The sequence below is a fragment of the Microcebus murinus genome, chromosome 14, assembly GCF_040939455.1.
Source record: "Microcebus murinus isolate Inina chromosome 14, M.murinus_Inina_mat1.0, whole genome shotgun sequence".
Lineage (NCBI taxonomy): Eukaryota > Metazoa > Chordata > Mammalia > Primates > Cheirogaleidae > Microcebus > Microcebus murinus.
In genome coordinates this window covers 45,624,480-45,647,831 of record NC_134117.1, presented here as the reverse complement: position 1 = coordinate 45,647,831, position 23,352 = coordinate 45,624,480, and the positions used below count along the sequence as shown (strand labels likewise).

Sequence of the window (23,352 nt, the reverse complement as noted above, 5' to 3'; positions counted from 1 at the left end):
ATTCATTTTGTGCAAGGAATTATACAGCTGTACCAAGTTATTCTTCTCATAGAGACCCAGTGGGGCATTGGCTTGTCTCAACAGCTGTCCTATAGAGACTCTAGAGCTGCTTCTGACCTATGGATTTGAGGCATCTATTTTCATGGTTGGAATCATTTATGTCTTGAGTGGGAAACAGAGAATGTGATCCTACTACAAATATTGTTTTAAAACTCTAGCACCAAAAAAGCTATGTCATCTGTTCTGTCTAAACTGTCAATGTCAAAGTAAAAGGCATAACTGCAGGTCTCAGAGGATGGTCCCACAGCAAGGGCCATAGTTGCCTCATCTAAAAATGAGGATCACAATGGGTTTTGCTGAGGACCCAGTCAATAAATGTAAAGTATTTACACAGTGCCTGGCATGTCGGAAGATGTTAAAGTGTGAGGTTTTCTTTTTTGTTTGTTTGTTTTGCTTTAACTTTCATGCCACACATTGATGTATACAACAATGCTAAACCAAGCTCTCCGAGGGTCAGGACTTGCTCTGTTTTGTTCCCCACTTCACTGCCTTACAGGTAACTGAGAAACAGTGAGAAAGTAATAAATATGTATTGGATAGTTAAATGTAGCAAAGTATTGTGGTTTATACGGTCAGTAAGTCACTATATCACAATTTTCCCTCGTTACACAGTCTCCTGTCATACAAGGTGCCAAATTTTAAGATTTTTTGCCCCCATATCTCGCCTCCCTGGTATGGCCTTAAGTCAGGTTGCTCCTCCTCTGGGTGTCCCATCCTGGTCCTCTTTCATATTTATCCTCCGCTTATGGTTAGATTATTCCAAAGAGTGTCCATGCTAGATGAAGTGATGCAAAATGAATAGATTGTGGCAATAAGACTAGAATATCAGGATGAGTATAGCCTGTTCCCTGGGAATTATTCAGGCCAGGAAAACCCTTGAAGGGTTGTTCCGGTTTTCACACTTGTATGAACACAGTCTTGGTATGAGGGGTTGCTAATGAAGCCATCGAATTGGGTCCAGGATGTTAATTTGCTTCATTCAGGGAACGTCCCCATTTTTATAAATGAACTCTGTACATTAGGCAACCAATATTTAGATAGCAAAGGAAAGATAGGAAAACAGCACATCTTGCAGTATACCTCTTCAATAGTTTATAATATCAGTTGACTCTAGCAAAGCTAACATCATTTAAGTAATCAAAAACACGCAAGGACAATGAGCTACTGTTTTGAAATTCTTCTGCTAGAAATAAGAAACCAGGGTTAAAAACATTCAAATAATAAAGATACATTGCAAAAACTAAGCCACAGCATTAATTGGGTTAATCTAATTATACAATCTACAATTAAACCTTAACATATTTCAGATTGTTGGTATCATTGGAAACATCAGCTGCCTGATTATCATCATTGCCCCAGGAAAAGATGAAGGTTTTACTTTTAAAAGATCTGGTGTTCAAGGCATGTTTTGAAGAACAGATAGACTATCAAAATGTTATGAAAAGACACATTCTATTTCTTTAGCTTCTGTTTGTATTAGAAGCATTTTATTCTCATTCTGTTCAACAATGATATGTAAATACTAAGAAATGACTGGGAAAGTAATATTACTAGATGATTCTTTATTCTAAAAAATACCAGTTTCCTCATGGTTTATTTTGTGACAATTGGTTTATGTACTTATTGATGAATAATTTTACTTTGGTTTTAGATGCAGAAATATAATGTTATAACTAATATACTCTTTTATCAGATCAATTTTTCTATTGGTAGATCATAAGACATTTTATTATCTTAACAGAATTTTTTTTACAAGTGCTTGCCGTTATATCTCTGAACTTCACCATCTCACTAGCATCTGTCAGATTTAATCACCTACAGAACTACCTTATAAAGATTACCTTATCAGAAAAAGTGTCATCTTGTGAGCTTAGGTGTGAGAATTGCAAAATAAAGCTGAGCTACACTAACAACTGCTGTGCTAATTTATTGTAAATTATGTTTTTTTTTTGTTTGCAGAGATAAGACACGAGAAGTGTTTCTATTTAAATCCATTTCCTATTATTTCAACACAAATATCAAACAGCTCCACACAAAAAAGTGAGGGCACAGAAAATTTCTTAAATAGGTTCTAGTGACAGTGAAATTTATTTTCTAAGCTATTGGCACCAGTCATGTCACACCGTTCTAGGTGCAGAATCAGATAGCACGATGAAGACAAAACATGGATGCTTAGAACGCTAGATGGAAATTTGCTGATTGTCATGTGAAGAGTGAAGATTTATAGCATATGAACTGGAAATAATTGCATAGCAAGCTGGCCTGCAACAAAGCTTTAATTCACTGGGCTGACACTGTAAACTCATAATCTGTCGACCTAGCACCAGCCATGATGGATTACAGCCGTTCAGAACACATAAGCATGTCTTTCTCATGAACATTCTGGGAACCATAGTTCAGATGACCCTAGTAAAAACAACTGCAATGTTTTAAACCAAGCTGATTCCCTAAGAAATGTAAAAATCACGATGAGTCATTATACCATTAAAATTCAGAACTGGGTGTCAATGAATCACATGAAGTTACCACCTTTAAATCACCAAAGAGAGCATAAATTGGGTCCTATGAAGCACCACGAGTCTCAAAGCACTTTTAACAAGATGAACCTCTTATATATACAAGATTTTATTATTATATTTATTGTTATTATTATTAAAACTAGAGTGAAATTTAGTGCTCATAAAAGTGAAGGGTTAATACTGCTGGCCTGAGCCAGAAAGAGCATAGGCCTGTGTTTTGTAGACTCTTTTATGTGGCTCAGCCAATATATTCTGACCTATTCTTGGTCTTATGAGTCAATGTCAAACACGGGAATTTGTGTGATCCTTAAAAAATGCATTAGTGGATAGGGCATTTGGTAAGAGGCCCTCAAATCTTATCTTGGTTTTTAACCTAAACTAAGATTTGAACTCTAGTCTCAGAGAACCAGTTGTAGGTTCTGCTCCATCCCTCCTTTTTTAAAAACACTTTGGATCTTTCAAGCAAATGGAGCTGAAATACCATTAAAAAAAGAAAAAAAGAAAAACTGTCTTGCTGGATTTGCTATGGGCCTTTGCTTGTAAGCTTTATGCTATGTCAGATCACAGATTTAAAAGAAGAGTCTAATCTTTGGTGTAAGACTTAGATTTTGGTTCAATTCAATTGATCTCGGCGTGTTCCATGTGCAAGGTATGTCATAGGCAGGATTTCTGCCTTCATGGGGGTTACAGTCTGGAAGTGGAGTTAGAAAGCAAAGGATACAAATGCTTATAAGATCTGTTATAATACTATGTGAAAATGGGTACAACTGGGCTAGGATAGAAAACCACTGGGTGAGTCACCCTTGATTTAGCTGACAACTGAATAATTCACCAATTAGAGATTGGCCAGACAAAGAGAAGAGCCAAGAAGGGAAGGGCATAGTAGGGTATGTGGGCAGACACCATTGTCAATCACCCCTCATAAGAATTACCCAAAGCCAGAGGAGTATGTGACATTAAATTACTTGGAGTATAAAAAACATGTCAAAATAAACTTAGCTCTTGAAGAATTTGAGCATAATTGTTAATTTCTAATAAATATTATTTGATTATAAAGAACAGAAGAAATACTGTTGGTGGTCAATGGTTATTTTTACTTAAAATGTTCACAGTTAGAAGGCTACAAATAGACCTCTAGTCATAGATTATGGAAAACACATTTGATAGCTAAATATAAAAAATCCAAATATTAATAACTACTGACATTTATGTAGTCCTTTCCTCCCAAAGCTCTTCACAAACATTACTGATTATATGCACACAGGAATAGTACTGACATGCTGCTACCCTTTCAAAGGACTAGACATTAATCCAAGAAAAATGTAGCAAATGGCCTATCGACCTGAAATATAGGTCTACAGAATATAGGTGTGCATTTGGAAATGAAAACTCCCATTAACTCACTTCCCTCACAAAGTGTTTGTCATATTTTACTTCAATTTTATTGAATTGCTGGTCTTCTATAACTCCATTCTCTTACTAAGACCCCTATAGTTTTTATATTGTTTTCTTAGATGAGGCCTAAGCTCGTTTATGATTACAGTGGAGCAAAGTGTAAGTGCCAGGACTGATGGTGCCTCCCTTCTGAGGACAACAGCTCTGGCTCCTTAGCACCTCCTAGTGTTAGGAGGGTGGATATACCAGCACAGCACAGGAGTGCCACCTACTGAAGGGCTAGTTCTATTTTATCCAGATCCAAGGTTGCTCTTAATTATCTGAGAAACGCCAACTGGCTCACACAAATTTATGGAATATTAGATCAAATGGATAGTTGTTGGGCTGCTTGATGACATCGATTAAAAGGATGCTATGTTTGTTCACTTGCTTGAACAAAGTGTAAATTACATGGGGATAATCATTTAAGGCCAGGAAACAGAAAATGTTTAATGTATACTCTTAGGGCCTTGACTGTAAAATATTAATTCTTTTATTGCATTCTCAAAGTATGACTGGCAATGACAGAAATATAAATTAAGGTTCTTTACATTTCCTGTAATGATATTATAATTTGGAAATTTCAATTCAGGGCTTATTCCAAATTACTTGCTTTAAATTTTAACATTCCTCCTGCCTTCCTTTATGAATCCTATGTCTCTTCAAAAGTGAAGCTAAACTCTCAGCAATTCATTACAGCTTTCATAATTTTTTCAGAAAATGGATGACTCTATATTTTTAAAATTATCATTTATATAATCATTTTTACCTTTACTGAGCATGTACAAGCCAAGGACCCTCCTAGGTTGTGGGATTTAAGGGACAAACAACACACAGTCCCTGACTTTCAAGGGGGTTACAATCCAGTGTGTGGGTGGGGGGCTTGGACATAGGAGGTGATTTTCAGAGTGAAACAATTATTAACAGAAGTGTATGTAGGGTGTCCTAGAAATATAGAGGAAGGAGTGCCAATTCATTCTGGTGGGAGGGAAGAGATGAAAGAAATCAGCAAAAGTTTTAAGGGAAGATGGTGCCTGAGTTGAACCTTGAAGAATAAACAGGAGTTAGCATGCAGATGGGGTTGGAGACAGAGAGAAAACACCAGAGAGACAGACAGAGGAAGTAGCATGTACAAAGAAATACGGACATAAGGAGAACATTCTAGAACAAAAGATGCACATGACATTGGTGAAGAGCTGAGGTCAAACAGGCCTGAGTCCAGTCCAGCTGTAGTATTTAATAACTATAAAACATCTGGGCAAATCATCTAATCTCCTATAAACCTTAACTTTTCCACCTGTGAAATGGCACAAGTAACCTGCTGATTGACAACCATCCAACTGGTAGACCCAATTTTCTTGGGAACATATAGTAAAAATTCAAAAATCAGAACAATGAAAATAAAAATCATGGTGTTAAAGTCTTGACAACAACAAAGTGAAATTTAGTTGGGGAGTGCTAATGTTTTAAATATTGAGATGTAAATGTTTTAAATGTAAAATGTGATTTACAGTCTTTTAGTGTAAGTCATGTCTAAAAGTAAGTGTATGTTTGTCTTTTGCTATGGCTACATTGAAAAGATGGAGAAAAAAATAAAAAATAAATCAAGAGATTTATTTTCCATATGTCCAAATAATATCCAGCAATTTAAAAAACAAGTTTAGTAAAAGTTAGGACAATATATTTCCCTCATCATTTGCTGAGAGGAAGCCTGCTTGATTAATGTAATTAAAGGGTTGCTTATAACTCAAGACTCAATTAAAAAAATAAATTTGGCCTTATTACTTTACTTCCAACTGGTGGTTCTCCTAGTGTGATTTTTGAGCTAAAATCTGCGGCTGCTTTGTTCATGACACATGAATTGTTTTAGCACATCCTTTCTCCTGCTGTGCATATGATTAAGAAAGCAGAGGTTAAATAGTGCAGTAAAGAATTGAGTAAATTCATTCTATTTTTGCTCACAGTGGCTTTTAGCTCCCCTCCCTTCTTTCAGGACTAGGAGAGTATAGAAACCTATTATCCTCTCTTGAAATTATTTAAGATATGTTCTTATGCTGAAAAAATAACTTCTCTTAGCATTTTATAGTACACTGATTTTGTGATGTCTGTGCTATAGATATTGCCTGTATTGGCAAGAAAACCAAATGCAAGTACATCCTACCATTTATTGAGCGCTAATGTATGCTGGGCACTGTAATAAGCATTTTGCATACATTGTTTTATTTTTACTTGTTGATAATCCTATAAGGTAAGGATAATCATTCTCATTTTTAGATGAGGAACAAGAAGCTCTGAGAGGTTATGTTACCATTCCCAAAACCCACAATTAGCAGGTGACAGAACTAAGGTGCTAACTGGTGTATCTCATTCCAAATCTGGGCTCTTATCCACTTGCTTTTTTCTTCTTCTTTTTTTGTAGCTAAAGTTTGATGCAAAGGATTTGAATCTAGTTTTGGTGGAGCATCGTGCATATAGTTGGTGCAACACATGTCAAATTCAACTGAATAGAAATCTCATGTTCATGAGGGCCAAAAGCAGTCAGCCCTCACCCTCTGAGTTTACAGTTTAATATGGTTTGGACTATAAGATATAATAGGATAGGCAGTGTGGAAGGCAGGTGTTATAGAGGAGAAAACATGACAAACTTAAAATGTCCAACAGAAAGAAACTCTTCGTCCCTTATACCTGTCTTCCCCGGTCTTCCAGCTGTTCAAACTAAATCCTGGGAGGCATCTTTGATTATTCCCTTTCCCTTACCCTTTGCACCCAATTGTTCAGCAAGTGCTGTCATATATGCTCTGAAATATATCTGAAATTGACTTCTCTCTGCCTTCCCTGTCACCGCTCTGTTCCAAGCTACTCAGACCACAGCCATCACCTTCCAGCTGGTCTCCTGCTTCTCCTCATCCAATAAGAACCAAGTGCAAACAGCAGCCAGAACAGATTTTGTGAAGCCTGAAGCTAAATCATGACACGAAATTAGGTACAAATGTGAATATACAGAATTCACAAAAGGGCGTATATAGAATAATAAAAGAATTAACAACAAATTACATTTATGAAAGAGCTAACAAATTCCACAAATAGCCCAAAATTAAAAATTAAATTAAAAAATTAACTGCTTATCCCATATCTATAATACACTTTACCCTACTTTTTTGTACTTCATACTCTAATTGGCTCTTCAGATACAATTATATTATAATATTATTTTTTCAGAGAAAGAGCAGAGGATTATTCAGTCTTTCCCCTAGGGTGGTTAATGAATTTTTTTTTCTATTATTGATAGTTTAGGAAAGTTTCAGCCTTGCAACTTATTACTGGTAACATCATGTACAATCTAGGACTGATACCCAATTTCAGCAAATTTTTAGCAAGCTTTCTTCATACGTAAACTGCAAGATTTAAGGTTCTTTTCAAATTCCCTCTGCAGGAAACAATTCAAAATACTCTTTACTGCTTGAACAGATGATACTCAATAACCAACCTCTACTGAGGCCCTCATTATTAAGGCCTATTATACATTTTATGTTAAATTCATTTATATGAGTATTTTTTTATATAAAGAAAGAAATTTAAATCCATTTTTCAATGTTGTCATGTGATTCACTTTTCTTTATTAATTAGATTATCAAGCATTCTAGAAGCCTATTCATTGCTTTTACTTAAAATGTATCTCTTCCTCTCACTGGATTACTACTTTTGTTATGATTTGAATTGTGGGGGGGGGTTACAACTGCAATTTACTTCTTGATATCAAAATATTTTTTATCAATTTCGTTGCTCATTTGTATTACTCTTGTTTCATATTTCATTATATTTTGAATTTTCTCAGTTCTCTAATATACCAATTTAAAGATGACAAAAGAAGGTACCCTGCATATAAATCCAAATCAGAAGTTGTAATTTCTCACTTGTTGAACTAAAACATTCCCAAAGTCTGCCCAAATTGCAGTTAAAATGCTATATTCAAAATTTACTGAATAAAATGTTTGCATTTCATTTGCACTTTGGTTTTTATTCCAAGTCTTCAAAAATATATTTTAGAGTTCTTAAAATGTCATTTAACTCATTGCAAGACTTGTATAGCTTTTTAAACAGCTGATGTTTAGAAGAATTCCCATAGACTAGCTTCTAGCCCCATACATTTCAAACCTGGTTTCTCCTCTACTACTCCGACATGTCCTTTGGTCTTTGGCCCCAAAATACATACTCACATTGCAGCATAACCAAGGACCTGACACCTTTGTATCTCAATGTCACATTGGAGGGCGGAAGAAACCATAGCTGCCCAAAGGTAGCTAGATAGAGATCATTATACAAGAAGTCCCTCTTCCAGTTCAGTCGATGACCTTTCTAATATACTTGTCCAGCCCTTTATCTCCAACTGTTTGTAGGAAGTTTATATTTTGTTATTTCACTATCACATTAAACTTAATGTATTTAACACCAAACTTATTAATATATTCACAACCCTTACTATTATTATGAAAAATTGGCTTTTCTAATTATGTTAATGGCATAATTATTCTTTTAGATCCTCTTGCTCAATTCTATGCAAGTTTGGTTTATCTTAACTTCTTAGTCTTTCATATCCAAAAGGTCACCAACTTCTATGTTAAATTTTCTTTATAATGTTTCTTATATATTGTCCATTCCTCTTTCCATTTCTATGGCTATATTCTATAGTTTTTAAAAGATAATTTCTCAATTTCCTAATTAATCTCTGTCCCTAATCACTTTTCATTTCAAAATATTGTTATAACATTGCCAATTTATGTTGCTCAAAATACTGCTTTTATTATACCAGTCTCATGCTTAAAACCTACAACCTAACTTGCTATTTGTAATATTTAGACAAGAATTCTTACCAAAGATGGAATTTAAAAAATGAGCTCAAATTTCTGAAAAATTAAGGCTACTTCCATATCTATCAAATATTATTAATTTGGATGAATTGGGCAGAAAGCCAGTCTGAATTTGAGAGCAGTCTGCACAGTTCTAAATAGAATTTCACTTTTGAGTGGCAGCGATTCTCAACCTCTCAAGCAAGATTCCCAGAAAATTTAATCCTCATGCCCAAGGTATATACTGTTGTGATGAATTAACTTCTCTCCTGTGCATCTGGAATCTTACTATGTATTATTCTTGAGAAAATTAAGAAAATAGTCACTTAATCATTTTCTGTAGAACTTAGTTCTCTTGCAGAACCTATTAAGGAAGATTGGTATAGTAACTGAAACTGCTAATAAAATGTTACAAGTTGAGATTCTGGATATGCTTTAATGACTCAGAAAAAGCAAAACAAAACAAAAACAACCCTGAACTATAACTAGCAATGTCCATTTGCACATAAACAGCAAATGCTGCCAAATTCAAACTCTGTCTTACCTAACAGAGCAAGAGTTGGTTTATAAACAGCCTCCAGTGTAATTTAATATTATCTAAATTATGAGTGTCTCTGTTCTTTCATAGACCAAAGTTTACTATTAGTGCGGATCGTATTTTTGTCTTTGAAATTCAAAGTTACTTGGGTTTGAATTAACATGGTTTTTATTGTATGTAATTTGCAAGAAGTTTCACACATTTACCATACAAGACAATTGTTAAGATATAATATAATGCATACTACAGTAATTTTATGTTAGAATTATAGGAAAACATTTTTTGAGAGGAAAAATATGCTATAATATTTTGATTCTGGAGCTATCATTAAAATGTTTTTGATTTAAATATTTAAAAATTAAAGGTGGCTCATATTTGTTAACATATAAAGTAGTGGCCTTAGTGTATTTGGATAGCATTTAGCTGTTAAAGTGACAGAAAACCCCAAATTCCAGCAGCTTTAACCAGTTAGCATTTTATCTTACCTTCACATAAAAATCCAGAAGTAGGCAGTACAAAGCTGTCACCATGGTTCTGCTTTTCACAAAATCTTTTGGGACCTAGACTCCTGCTATCTTGCTGCTTCTGTAGCTGGCCTCCATTCTCATCTCTTTGGGGGAGGAGATGGTAGGTGAACTTATACCATCCAATTATACCCAGTTGCAGCAAAATTTAATCTGTGGTTTTCAGCCACAACCTTGCTTCAAAATTCCCACAATGTTTTTTAAAAATTAGAGATGCCAAGCCCTATCCCAGACCTACTGAACTAGAATTGTGATGGGGGAGGTGCTGATAACTTATTTCTAAAAGCGCTCCAGGTGATTCAGCTACAAGGTCAAGTTCTGGATAGCAGCAGAGGGCCTTGGTGGGACTTCTGAACCACATGATTTCAGAATAGTTAAGGATAGGGACCATAGGAAAGACTGTCAGAATTGCTAGCACCTCTTTAAACCTTCCTTTCTTCTTCCCACTTATTTTACTAGGTTGCTCATTCTTCTCTTCCCCAACTTTCAACAAGCCTTCCAATTTTTGCCATGGCTCATGTGATGGAAAGTAGAAAAAATAATTTAGGGTTAAAATAAAATTTTTTTCATGGAGGAAACTAAGGTGGTAGATAATGATAGTATTCACAGCTATACAGTGAACTCCTTGAAGGCAAGGCCTTCATCTTTTTCAAGAGGACTTCTATGGGATAGCAGAAGCTTGAGAAAGGTTGGTGTGGGGGAACCTTCTATGGGATAGCAGAAGCTTGAGAAAGGTTGGTGTAGGCTGTATTGGTACCAGCGGGGAACTAGAAGTCAGGATTTAAGGATTACAATGACCTAGTCTTAGATGATTTCACCTTGATGACTTTATCTGATTTTACTAACAGAAAACTGCTCTCTGACCTACCTGGGGTCTCGGAAGAGACACATCAAGTTCTTGCTGATACTCAATTAGCTTTCTGAAGAGGTCCAGTTCTGAGTCCTGCATGTTTTCTTTGACTATGAGCCATATGATGTGCACTTACTTTGTAAATGACTTGTTCGAGTTCATCCTGGATCCTTTCCAGGGAAATTTTCTAGCTGGGTCCCAATTTTCTTCCATCGATTTTACCCTGTTTTACAGGGCCGTCTTAGAGTTCACCTTTGCTCATCAATGAATTTCATATATTCCTGCACTTGGAAAATCTCATTCTTCTGGACTCTCTTTAGAATACAGATGAACCAGAGTGCTCAGGACTAAACATGCTTTATCTAAAATTGTAAGGATACTTTTAGGTTAGGTAGAGTTTCTTAATTATGTTTCTAATCTAATCTGGTCTCACTAATTAAGCCATTTTTACTAAAGGAAACTAATATCACCTTCCACCCTCTTCTACATTTTCTCATCCTATTTTTGTTTTTATTTTAAGATTTTATCCAACATTTCTAGTTTGGATGAGCTTACTCACAAGCTCTTTGATCATGGCTATTCCTTCAGAAAGAGCTCCACTTACTTCTTTGGTTATGAACATTGCCAGTTACCTAATAGTCTGTAATTACAGACATTTAAACTTTAAAAACCCAGTGTTTTCCTTTCCCATTTGCAGGAGACAGATTTAAAGAGATTTATGTGAACAGACAAAAATCCATTGTATTTCTTGTTGACATAAAATGCTGCAGATAGCTTTCTGGTTTTTCTCTTAACTCTTTTTTTGTTTTTTTCCCCCTCCCTACTTCTTGAAGATAGTCTTAATTGGATCTAGTGATTCTTAACACCTGTTTAATTTCCCATTTAAGAAGGAGGGCGGGTTATAGGTTTTGAGTAAACAGGCATTCTTGGCATTAGCCAATTAAAAAAGGTTGGGTAGTGAAGCAGTGGGCTGCGGAGGAAGAATAACTACAACAGGAAATTTCTGACACCTGAATCCACCCAGCTGGGGTTTTTGTATACATGGAAACATAATTATAAATGTATACCAAGACTAAAAGGGGTATATGTGAGTGTGTGTGTGCCACATATGATAAAGTTCACATTTCCATACCCCTGAAACTAAGAGTAAAAGGAAGTTTAGGGTTGAGAGGAAAAACAAATGAACCAAATTATTTTGAAATAAGTACCTAATAAGTAACATTCATTTATCCTTAGAAAAAGGTTAACTCTTGAACAGGGGGTAGGAGGGGGTGGTGGGGAAACTTAAAGTTTTTAAAAAAGCCACCTTTTGCACATTTTTTGATGAATATAAATGAGTGTATAGCCTAAACTAAACTTTTTTGGTCTTTTTGTCTTTTGTGATTTTATAATATTATAGTCTTTATGATTAAATGAGAAAACTCTGTTTTCATTACATGACCCTGAAAATGACTCAAAAAAAAAAAAGCTGAAGAATTTATCTTCTGAGCTAAGGATATGATGATGTTCTCTCCTCTTTATGCTTTGATTATTTAAATAAAAATCAAGGAAAATCCATTTCAATAAAATAATTAAGAAATGCAGATAACATGCCTTAATTTGTATTTTGAACTCCAAATCTTCTGAACTGTGACTGCTTATTACATTTTAAAAGTAATTTAATGTCTAGTTACAAACAAAAAAATGACCAAACTGTATTGTACTTCCTTAATTTGGAATGTGATGACTTTGCCACTTAGTTTGAAAATCATTCTCATGGGCACAAAAATGAAGTTTTAACCAAACCTCCACAGGAGGGCACTATAGTGTGACTCTGGTGTAAGTTGCAACTATAGCAACTCATTCTTCCTTATCCAGCTCTTGATTAAATGTCTTAAACAGTCAATCCTTTTCCTGAATGAGAAAATTCTAGATTCCCAAACTCAAAATAGGTAGATTTCATGTATGGAAAATGTTTTTTCCATACATGATCATAGGTAATTTAAATGGAAAAAATGATCATAGGTAATTTAATTTTTCTTTTGAGGCATTTATTTAACATAAAAGTCTTATCTCAAAATACAGCAAAATTGGTAGGATGCATGGTCTGAATGAAATAAAATATAAAGTTGTATAATGCTTTAGAAATAACAGAAACATTTTAGAACTATTGGGATAATCGAAGCCAAGAGACATTACAACAGATGCATGTATTTATTACTTATAAGTGGTATGTATTTATAAAAAGTATATGTAAATAGTATTACTAACAAATGGTATATATTACTTATAATGGTATGTCTAGCTAATCAGACAGTAGGTAAATCAATCTTAGTAAATGTAGAAATAGAATCAAACCTAAATACCAAAGCATTTCCGAACTGGTTCTCCTCATCCCAATACAGGCTCTAAAAACATTCACTGGAATGATAAAGATGGAAAATTGGCCCAAATTAAGATTTTAAAAATACCTCTCATCTTAACTTTCAGTTTTACTAGTATATTTTCAAGTTGTTCTCAAGGAGATAAAATATTCTAATATTTTGCTAGAGTTAAATCAATATAAAAGTAATTGTAATCTTGGCAGTTGCCATCTGTCTTTGTGAGCCTTGCCTTATTATTTTGAGGACTAACAGAGCCATGCAAGTCCAAGAAAGCTATATTGAATAGACAGTTTCATTAAATTTGAAAAGTCACAGGAGCAGTGCTTACAGATATATATTATATGGTTCTAATAACTGTTTACATAACAAACCTATTTCCAGTAAGGAAACTATTCATTTCATTATAGTCTTGCCTCCCCCCCCAAAAAATGCCATTTGGGGAAATCCTAACAAGGAAGAGAGAGACTGGTAAAAAGTTAAAGTAGGCTGTATCAACATGGTGGTACAGATTGTTTTACAGTTAATTATTGATAACTTTAATGTTTTGGGAATTGATAGTTGAAACAAAATAACGTAATCACAGTGCAAGTTCAACAGCTTCCTGAACTTGAATGCTAGATTAGAAATTGATGGCATCATATTTTCATACAAATGCAATGCACTTGCTTAAAGCAGAAGAGGGCTCTAAACTTTTGTGGTTCACACCTGGGTTGAATAATTAAATTTGTTAGTAATTTAAATGCTAGTTCGTCACTCACCTGGGGAATCAAGGCAGGCTGTTTTAATTTAAATATCTTTTCTTTTGGCTCATACTTATAGATCTTTATGCCAATAAATAATTTAAAAAAATCCATTTAAAAATAAATGATTGCTTGTACATAATAAATTTATTTTAAGATATTGTCACTTAAAATTATATATAAAATTATAAAATTTTATATAATCAGATACTTAAATAATAGAATAATCATATAATCAAAGTTTACTCTTGCTTTTAAATCTGGAATCTAGTTAACCAGAACATTTAAGTTATGGAATTTTTTATTGTTTAGAAATTTTAGAAAAGATAAGTTGTAATCGAATGACTTGATATCAGTAACTCAAAATACTGCAACTTGTGGGATCTATATAAAGGATAGGGCAATTTCCGCTGCATTTTATATAACTCTGAGATACTAAAAGATCTTCCTCTCTTCCTCAAAAAAAAAAAAAAAAAAAAAAGCTTTATTCAGGAAACTTTTTTATTTTTTCCAAAGTCAGGAAAGTATACCAATAGATTTTTCACAAAATATAACATGTCAAAAGAAAAGCAAATTTGGGTTAAGCAAAATGCTCCATTTCTTAAGCACTGATCAAAATTTTGCTGCAAAAGTCTATTTAATTTCCAAGTTTGATTTCTTTAAAAAAGTCAGTATTCTGACGGGCAACTGTTGTTTTTATCTTAATACAAGAAATATCAGAAGGTGAAAATGAGATTGGCAAGTACTAGAAATCTCCATAATGTTAATACAATGGGTGTAAGAGGAAGATCCAGGGTTTTATATGGGTTTCATCTTCAGGTGAAGAAAATGACAAATCATGTCTCCTTGGGCAGGATTATGTTGAAAAACAAAACAAAACAAAACAAAAACAAAACACCAGCTGAAACAGAAGCCAGAACGTGTGGAGGCAGCTTCTCTAGAGGTCCACATGAACATTCTCAGCACGCCCATGGGATTCTCAGCACGCATTGGGATTTTTTAGATTTGACGTCAAATTTCGGCCCAAACATTTTGTTTTACTTTTTTTCTTTTGAAATAACTTCAAATCTACATATAAGTTACAGAAATAATACACAGTGCAACCTGTTTAATCATTGAAAATACGTTGCAGAATAATGCATACTTCAGTGTGCATTTCTTAAGAGCAATGACACTCTCCTATACAACCACAGAAGAGTTATCAAAATTCACTTTAATGTTGCCATATGATCCTCAGACTGCAATAACATCTATCAATTATCTCAATAATGTAATTTTTAAGTCCAGAATCCAATTCAGTAGCATGTGTTGTATTTACATGTTCCTTTAGCCTCTTTCGATTTATAAGAGCTCCTCAGTCTTTCCTTTTTTTTTTTTGTGACCATGGCATTTTTGGAAAGCCCAAAATAGTTATTTTTCAGAATATTCCTCTCTGGGTTTTTCTGATGTTTCCTCATGATTTATTCAGTTTTGGCAGGAATACCAACCACAAAAGTGATGTTGTGTTCTTTTCATTGCAGCATATCAGGAGGCAAAAATGATAATTTGCACCATTACTTGTTTTATTAATGTGTCTTGTTAATACTTGGATAAGATGGCATCTGCCAGTTTTCTCTACTGCAAAGTTAATTATTCAATTTGTTGTATTATTAATTAATAAACAATAATAATTTTATGGAAAGATACATGAAGACTATGTAAACATTCAGTTCCTTATCAAACTTAGACCTACCAGATTAACATTCTTTGATCATTCATTCCTAAATTAATTATTGCGATGGTTACTAAATTATAAAATTCTAATTCCATTATGTATTTATTTGTTATCATTCTACTGATGCATTCCCCTTCTCCTCTGTATATCTATTTTTTAAAGTCATGTATTTATAACAGTAGTGCTTCATGGATATTTTATTCAAATAAATATAATTCATTATCATCATAACTTATTTTAATGTTCAAGTTGGATAGTGAGAGACCCTTCAAGTGGGATCCTGTGTCTTTTGGACAAGATTCCATCATTCTCTGTATGCTTCTTTACTTCTGTACTGACAGAACAACATATTCCAGACCCATGCAATTATTTTCCTTCCTCAAACCCAAAGTTAGCCATTTCTTAGGAAGTCCTGTTGGGTGCTAAGAGGGCTCATTGTTATGTTTTATTTTGTTTTGGATGCACTTTTTATTTCATTTAATTTCATTTTATTTTGGTAAGAACAATTAACATGAAATCTATCCTCTTAATAATTTTGTAAGCATGCAATACATTATTATTGACTATATGTGCAGTGTTCTACAGAAGATCTCTAGAGCTTATTCATTTTGCTTGACTAAAACTTTAGGCACATTGATCAGGAATTCCCCATGTCCCCTTCTTCTCAGCCCTGATAGCCACCTCCTACTCTTTGTTTATATGAATTTGACTATTTTAGATACCTAATAGAAATGTAATCATACAGTATTTGCCTCATTGCTTGTTACTTATTATTGTATTATATTATAAAATGATTATATTATTATTAATACTGGCTTATTTCACTTAGCATAATGTCCTCAAAGTTCATCTCTGTTGTCCATATTGCAGAATTTCCTTCTTTTTAAAGGCTGAATAGTATTCCATTGTACGTATACACCAATTGCCATTCATCTGGCAATGGATATTTAGGTTTCTCCACATCTTGGCTATTGTGCTGCAATGAACACAGGAGTGCTGCAATCTCTTTGGGATCTTGACTTTATTTCTTTTGGAAAAATACCTAGAAGTGGAATTGTAGGATCATATGGTAGGTCCATTTTTTACTTTCGAGGAAGTTTCATATTGTTTACCATAGTGGGGGCACCTTTTGCATTCCCACCAACGGTGTGCAAGTGTTCCGGTTCCTCCACATCCTTGCCAACACTGTTTGTTTGTTTTTAATAACAGCCATCCTGACAAGTATGAGGTGATATCTTATTGTGGTTTTGATTAGCATTTCCCTGATGATTAGTGACACTGAATATTTTTCATATATCTGTTGGTTATTTATATGTCTTTTTTGGAAAAATGTCTTGAACCGGATTTATGATATTATGAAAGCACAACCAAAATACTAGAAATTGACTGAAATAGGCCATGGTACACAATCATAGGTTATAGTGATCAGAACTTCAAAGTAAAGCATAATCCTTACTCGTGCTCATCATTACTGAGGTATCTTTGCTTGGGCCCTCTCAGAAAACAAAATTAGAAAAACATATATCATTTCTTTCTATGTATCTATGTATCTATCTATATTAAAACTCATTAGTTAACACTGATGCCTCCAATATCACATGGTTTATTCCTGTCTTCTCTCTTACTACATATATAACTCCCTTTTCCTACAGCGACAAAGCTCATTGTTCTTGAGATATTTATTTGCTCAGCTCCCCTCATATATAACCAAATTTCAAAGCTATGTCAGTCCAGAACTTGACCCTAGACATATGCTGCCATTCCCTCTATCCTCTGTCCCTGGCCTTGGCTCCAGGAAGGAGCAGGGGAATGGGTTGAAGACAGGAGGAAGGAAGGAAGGCTTAGGAATCCTGGCTCTGGCTATGTCAGTCCTCTGTCTTCCCTACCAGAGGAAGAAAGCTGGATCTTCCATGGATAAACTGTATCCTCTCCGGGCTCCTGCGGGGTGTGGAAGCTTAGCCTGGTCAAGATTTTTGAAAATCCAAATTCATAAGTAATCTTTTGGGGTCTATATAATCTTAATTGAAATAATCAGATTAACTACATAAACATATAAAAGAAACTAGTATTGTTATAGTTGCTTTCCCTTATAATCTCAAGGGTTCCATACACTTTTCCCCCTTGAAGGAAGATATAAAATGCAAAGAGATATTGCAGATGATTCTTTCTTTTTAATTGACAAGGAGTAAAGTCCAAGAGTTTACTTATGAGGCTAGCTCCCTATTGGTATGTTTTTGCCCAGAGATCTGCAATTGCCTGGTAATATTTGGTGCTGCTTTGCAAACACTGACAGGCCAATCATAATACTGGCAGATCTGTCTCCATACTTCCATATTTCAGGAAAGATATTTTTATTGCCAAACGTCTGAGAATTGGCATATCAAGTGTTAAAGGCCCTGGACATAAACAGGTAAGAATGTTGTGTATTTAAAAACAAACAAACAAAAAATAGATAGCGAACCAACAGCACACAAGAAGATTTACAGTGCTAACAGCAGCTAAAGAAATCAGGAGGAAAGATTTAAAAAATCAGGAAGATATAATATCTTTAGATGCTTTCAAAAGCATGCCGAAACAAAGGAAGGCTCAAAAACAGGTTTAGTCCTACGATATTATAGTCTAAAAATACTGATGTGTGTGACCTATGGATTTTAAGCCTCTAGAAATAAAATTTAAAACAAATTCTGTAACAGATGCTAATGTAAATGATGCTTACAGGCATTGATAAAACACTTTGCCTTCCTTCTACTAACATATTCCATAATTATACTGTGACTTAAATAGTTTATATATAGAGAGATGAATGTGGAACAGGAGAAAAGTATTCATACATTAGCATTCAGAGTAAGTAATTCAAACATCTAATTGTTCCAGCTCAAGGAATATTTAAAAATATTACAAGTTAGGTGTTCAAAATTATTCAAGTTTATTTTTCATTGAGTCATGCTGATAATTTGCAAAATTAGAAAATGTTCTTGATCAACTTAGATGCACATTACAGAAAATAGAGAGGGGAATAGAATGACAATTATCAGGAAAACATTTCTGCTGTTCTTTCATCCTAGATACATGCAAAAATCACTTTTTTTTTTTAAAACCAAGCTTCTGCTATTTGAAGAGAGTTATGGATGCAAACAGACATTTCTAGTTTTTTCTTGTATTGGAGAGAAATTATGTGTAAGAGGTTAGGTTGTATGTTCTTTGAACTCCAGAAGCTCTTTTAGATGTATTTTAATTAACTTAAAACAATATAAATCTCTTCAATATTCTGAGAATATCAATGAAAATCTTATTATAAAAATTATTCTTGATATTTATGCAATGGGCAATTTATGAATCTTTCTCTTTGTAACTAGAATGATTTGAAAATTTAAGATCTTTGAAACTTCCCATTTTATTGGAGTAGATATAAAGAGTATAATATTTTGTGTATTGTGGAAGTATAATTGGTTCAACACAATACATGTTTATTGAGTACTCCCCTATATTAAGATCTGTAGGAGAGTCTAACAAACAAGAAACAGTCCTACCTTCAAGAAACTTGTAATCTAATAGAAGGTGATAACTCAAATATCCCATTTTGTCTCCTATTATTATAATTTAGACAAGTGCCATAAATGAAGGCTGTGGGAGTAAAAAGGAAATCATCCAATTCTGAGTAATCATATACAATTCCATGAAAAATAGTATTTTCTAACTTTATGAAAGGGCAAAGTACCCTCTCTCATGATATTTTCCCCACCAATTAAGGAGTCTTTATTGCTTTTTAATTATAAAAATAAAGAGAATCATTGTAAAAGAGCTGAAGCAATAGAAATAGCAAAAATATAAAAGAAGAAACTAAAAATCACCCAAATCCCATCAAACACTGTTAACACTTAGGCAAACATTTTCCCAGATAGTTTATGTAATCAAATATGCATGTAAAAATAAACCCATACCTTTTATATTGCTACACTTAAATAATATGGTACAGGTATTTTACAATCTTGACATGTCAATTGTACATGAAAATGCATGAGTTCATCATTTCTTAAGTATATGTAGTCTTATATAGGATATATGGACCACCATGTGCTTAATTTCTTATTGAAAAATACTATTTTCCAAATTTTCATGATTGTAAAAAACAATACTGATTTTTTTCAAAAATCCTCAGACATACTGCTACATATACTGAATTATTTTCTTGGAATAAAGCTTTGAAATTATAATTGTTATGTCAAAGAGTATGCCTTTCTAAAATTTTGATACATTTAGACAAATTGCACTGTACTTGAGTATCAATTTAAATTTTCACAAATAGTGCAAAAGAGTTTCCCACACATAGGCTAACACTCAGGGTTGCCAATCTGGTAAAGGAAGAACAGTACCACACTATCTTGTTTGTATTTCTTTGATTATTCGTGAGCCTGAATATCTTTCTCATATATTTAGTGGCCATTTTCTTTCTTCTTTTAAGAAATGTCTGTTCATGTTGTTTGTTTATTTTACTGTTGTAGTGTTTTTCCTTTTTCTTACTGATTTATGAAATACTGGGGATATTAATCCTTTAACATGTGTTACAAATAATATTTCTTCATTTTAACTTTTTCTAGCTTGTTTCTGGTGCCTGTTTCTATTAAAAATATAATTTTGATGTTTTATAATTGTGAATCTTTTCCTTATGTTTTATGTAACATGCTCAGAAAGGCCTTCCCATCCAAAACTATAAACAAATCCTGAGTTCACCCATATTTTTATCTAGTTCTAGCATTTAATTTTAAAAATGTATACACTCTATTTATCTGACATTCTCTTCAATATAAAGAGTAGCTGCTAATGAGCATTTTTTCATTTTCTTTATTTCATTGATTTGAATACCATATTTATCATATATTAAGATATATGCTATATGGGCTCACAGCTATTCTTTTTTATTTTTAAAATTTTTTAATTGCTTTTTAAAGAGATGTTACCCAGGCTGGCCTCAAATTCCTGGGCTCAAGTGATGTTCCTGCCTCAGGCTCCCAAGTAGCTGGGGCTACAAATGCACACCACTATGCCTGGTTTGGCTCACATATATTTCTAAGCTCTTTACTGTGCTATGTTGTTCTGTTGGTCTTTTCCAGATTCTGTGTTACTGTATATACCAGGATAAGTTTCTCTTTATTACATCATATACTTATTTTTCCAGATGAAAGAATAATTTTGCCTATTCTCTCTTTTCAGTCTACATATCCTACAAAGGGGATACTCTAGCCACAAATTTTATTAGGGTTTTGATTGGCATTGCATTGGATTTAAACATTAAGAAAGAGCTGATTCTTTAAATTTTTGAGTATTTCTATCAAAGAAGAATGTAAGCTTCCTCTCTTGTTTAAGTATTCCTTTATTTTCTTTAGAAAAATTTATAGCTTAAGCATTTGGGTCTAGCATATTCTTTTGGCTTTTTCATAGGCATATATTAAGAAGATATTTTCTTACTTCTGTGAATGGAATTTTATCTCACTATATTTTCTAATTATATTGTTTAAACATAAAAATGCCATTAACTTTCGTATTTTAATTTTTAGCCAGCATACTGAATGCTTTTATTCTAGGAATTTTCAATTAACCCTCTAGGATTTTTCAGATAAATAGCTATACAGTTTGAAGGTAATTGCAATGTTGCCTTCTCCTTTCCAATTTTAATACTTCTTGCTATGGACTGAATTGTGTCCCCTTCAATTCATATGTTGAAGCCCTAACCCTCAATGTTACTGCATTTGGAGTTAGGAAGGAATTAAGGTTAAACGAGACCATAAAGATGGGGTCCTGATCTGATAGGATTAGTGTCCTAATAAGAAGAGACACTAGAATTTGCTCTTCTTCTTCATCCTGTGAGGAAACAGTGAGAAGGTGGCCATCTGAAAACCAGAAAGAGATGTCCCACCAGAAATTGACCATGCTGACGCCCTAGTCTTGAACTTGCATCTTCCAGAACTATAAGAAAACAAATTTTTGGTGTTTACATCCTTCAGTCTGTGGTATTTGGTTATGGCAACCTGAGCACACTGGTACACTTCTTTATTCATTCTCTTATTACATTGACTAGTTAAATCATAAAATGACAAACAACAGTAGGAAACCTTGTCACAATTTTTAATAGGAATGCTCTTAGTATTTCATGTTTTAGCTCTTGATTTGGGGAACATATAATTTTTAAAATGTCCAATATCCTTGTATCCCTACTTCAATAAGAGTTCCTATCAGGAATGTATGTTAATATTGAGTTGTGTTAAATGCTTTTTAGTGTTTATTGTGAAGATAACAATGTTTTTCTTCTTGTTTACCAAATGATGACTTATGTCAATGAGCCACCCTTGCATTCTGGCAATAACTCCACTTGATCATGTGTTAACACTATCATTAAAGTATCACTAAATTTTACTTGCTAAAATTTTATTTAGGTAATTTGTACCAACATTCAGGAGCAAACTGCTTTGCAGTTTTCTCCTTTAGACCACTTTTGACAGGATTTGAATAATTATTTTTGCTTCATAAAAAGTAAGAGCACTTTTCTTCTTTCTCTAGCCTTGGAAGAGTTTAAACCCATACCAATTATCTCTTACTTGAAGGTTTAAAAAATTCACCTCTGAAGACTTCTGTTTTCAGTTTCCCCCCATTGCTATTGGTTGGTTTAGGCTTTCAATATAATCTTGTCTCTATTTTGATAATTTTTACTTCCCTTTCAACCACATTTCTTTGTAGTGTCCTATGGCCATTGCTGCTTTCTGATTCCTACTTTTTTGTATTGGTGCTTATCTTTTACTTTTCTTTCTAATTTAGGTTAGCTAGTATTTTACCTAGGGTATTTTCCTTTTAAAGAAGCAATTCCTGAATTTATTAGTTCTACTACTTTTCTTTTTATAATTACTTTCTGCTTTTGTCTTTAATGACTTTCTTCTGATTTCTTTGCTGTTACTGTTGTTTTTTCATAAACTCTTGAGTAGAATGTTTTATTAAGATTTTTATTGTTTCATATTAAAACAATTTTAAGGTCCCAAGGACAGCTTTGGTTATATGCCACAGGTTTGGCACTTAGTGTGTAGACTGTTATTTTTCGAGAGATTTTTGCTTAGATTTGCCCTTTGGCTAAAGAGTTGTTCCAGGAAATTTAAAAATTTGCAACATCTGTTATTGTATTGTTTCTTTATACATATGTTTTTCATTCCTAATTTTAATGCATCATTGTCAGACAGTTTATTATGTACTACTTCTAATATAGGAATTTATTGAGGTTTATTTTGTGGACTAAAATATTACATTAAAAAATTTTGATGGCTGCTTAAAACAATGTCTTCACTGTAGGCAACAGATGAAATATAAACATAGTTTGCCATGTATATGTGTGTGCATCACATGTTAATGTCTACCAGAGACCATTCACTATGAAAGGACTAAACAACCAAGTAGAGAAAATGACTCAGCCAGTTGATATTGACTAGCTTTTACCATCAGCCTTCTCAGAGCTGGCATTACGGGCACATGGCCGGTCGTTTTGGCCTTGTGTGAAATGTTCTGATGGATTATTCTTACTCCAGAGCTCCCCAATGGACTGACTGAGATTTTGCAGTTCATTGTCTGCATTACCACGTTCAACATCTATCTCTGTGCAATCCCCCTTTCCCCACTTCCCTTCACAGGTGTTGATTCCTAATAAAATGTTTGCATTCCAAACCCATCCTAGCATCTGATAATGGGAAATCTAGTTTGTGACACTGAATTCTATAGAATACATC

At 33.7% G+C, this 23,352-nt stretch overlaps 1 protein-coding gene across 2 annotated transcripts in view; it reads right to left on the bottom strand.

Moving 5' to 3' along the window:
* Positions 1-23,352, bottom strand: part of CABCOCO1 (ciliary associated calcium binding coiled-coil 1) — a 100,189-nt gene that overhangs the window by 17,750 nt on the left and 59,087 nt on the right. The window contains exon 6 of one of the 2 annotated variants that reach the window (XM_076010024.1): positions 11,512-13,172. The exons of the other annotated variant lie outside the window; for it this stretch is intronic. Within the exon in view, the coding sequence (XP_075866139.1) occupies positions 13,170-13,172 (3 nt within the window). The 3' untranslated portion in view covers positions 11,512-13,169. Of the gene's footprint in view, positions 1-11,511; positions 13,173-23,352 lie in introns of those variants that run through there. 2 annotated transcript variants of the gene reach the window in all.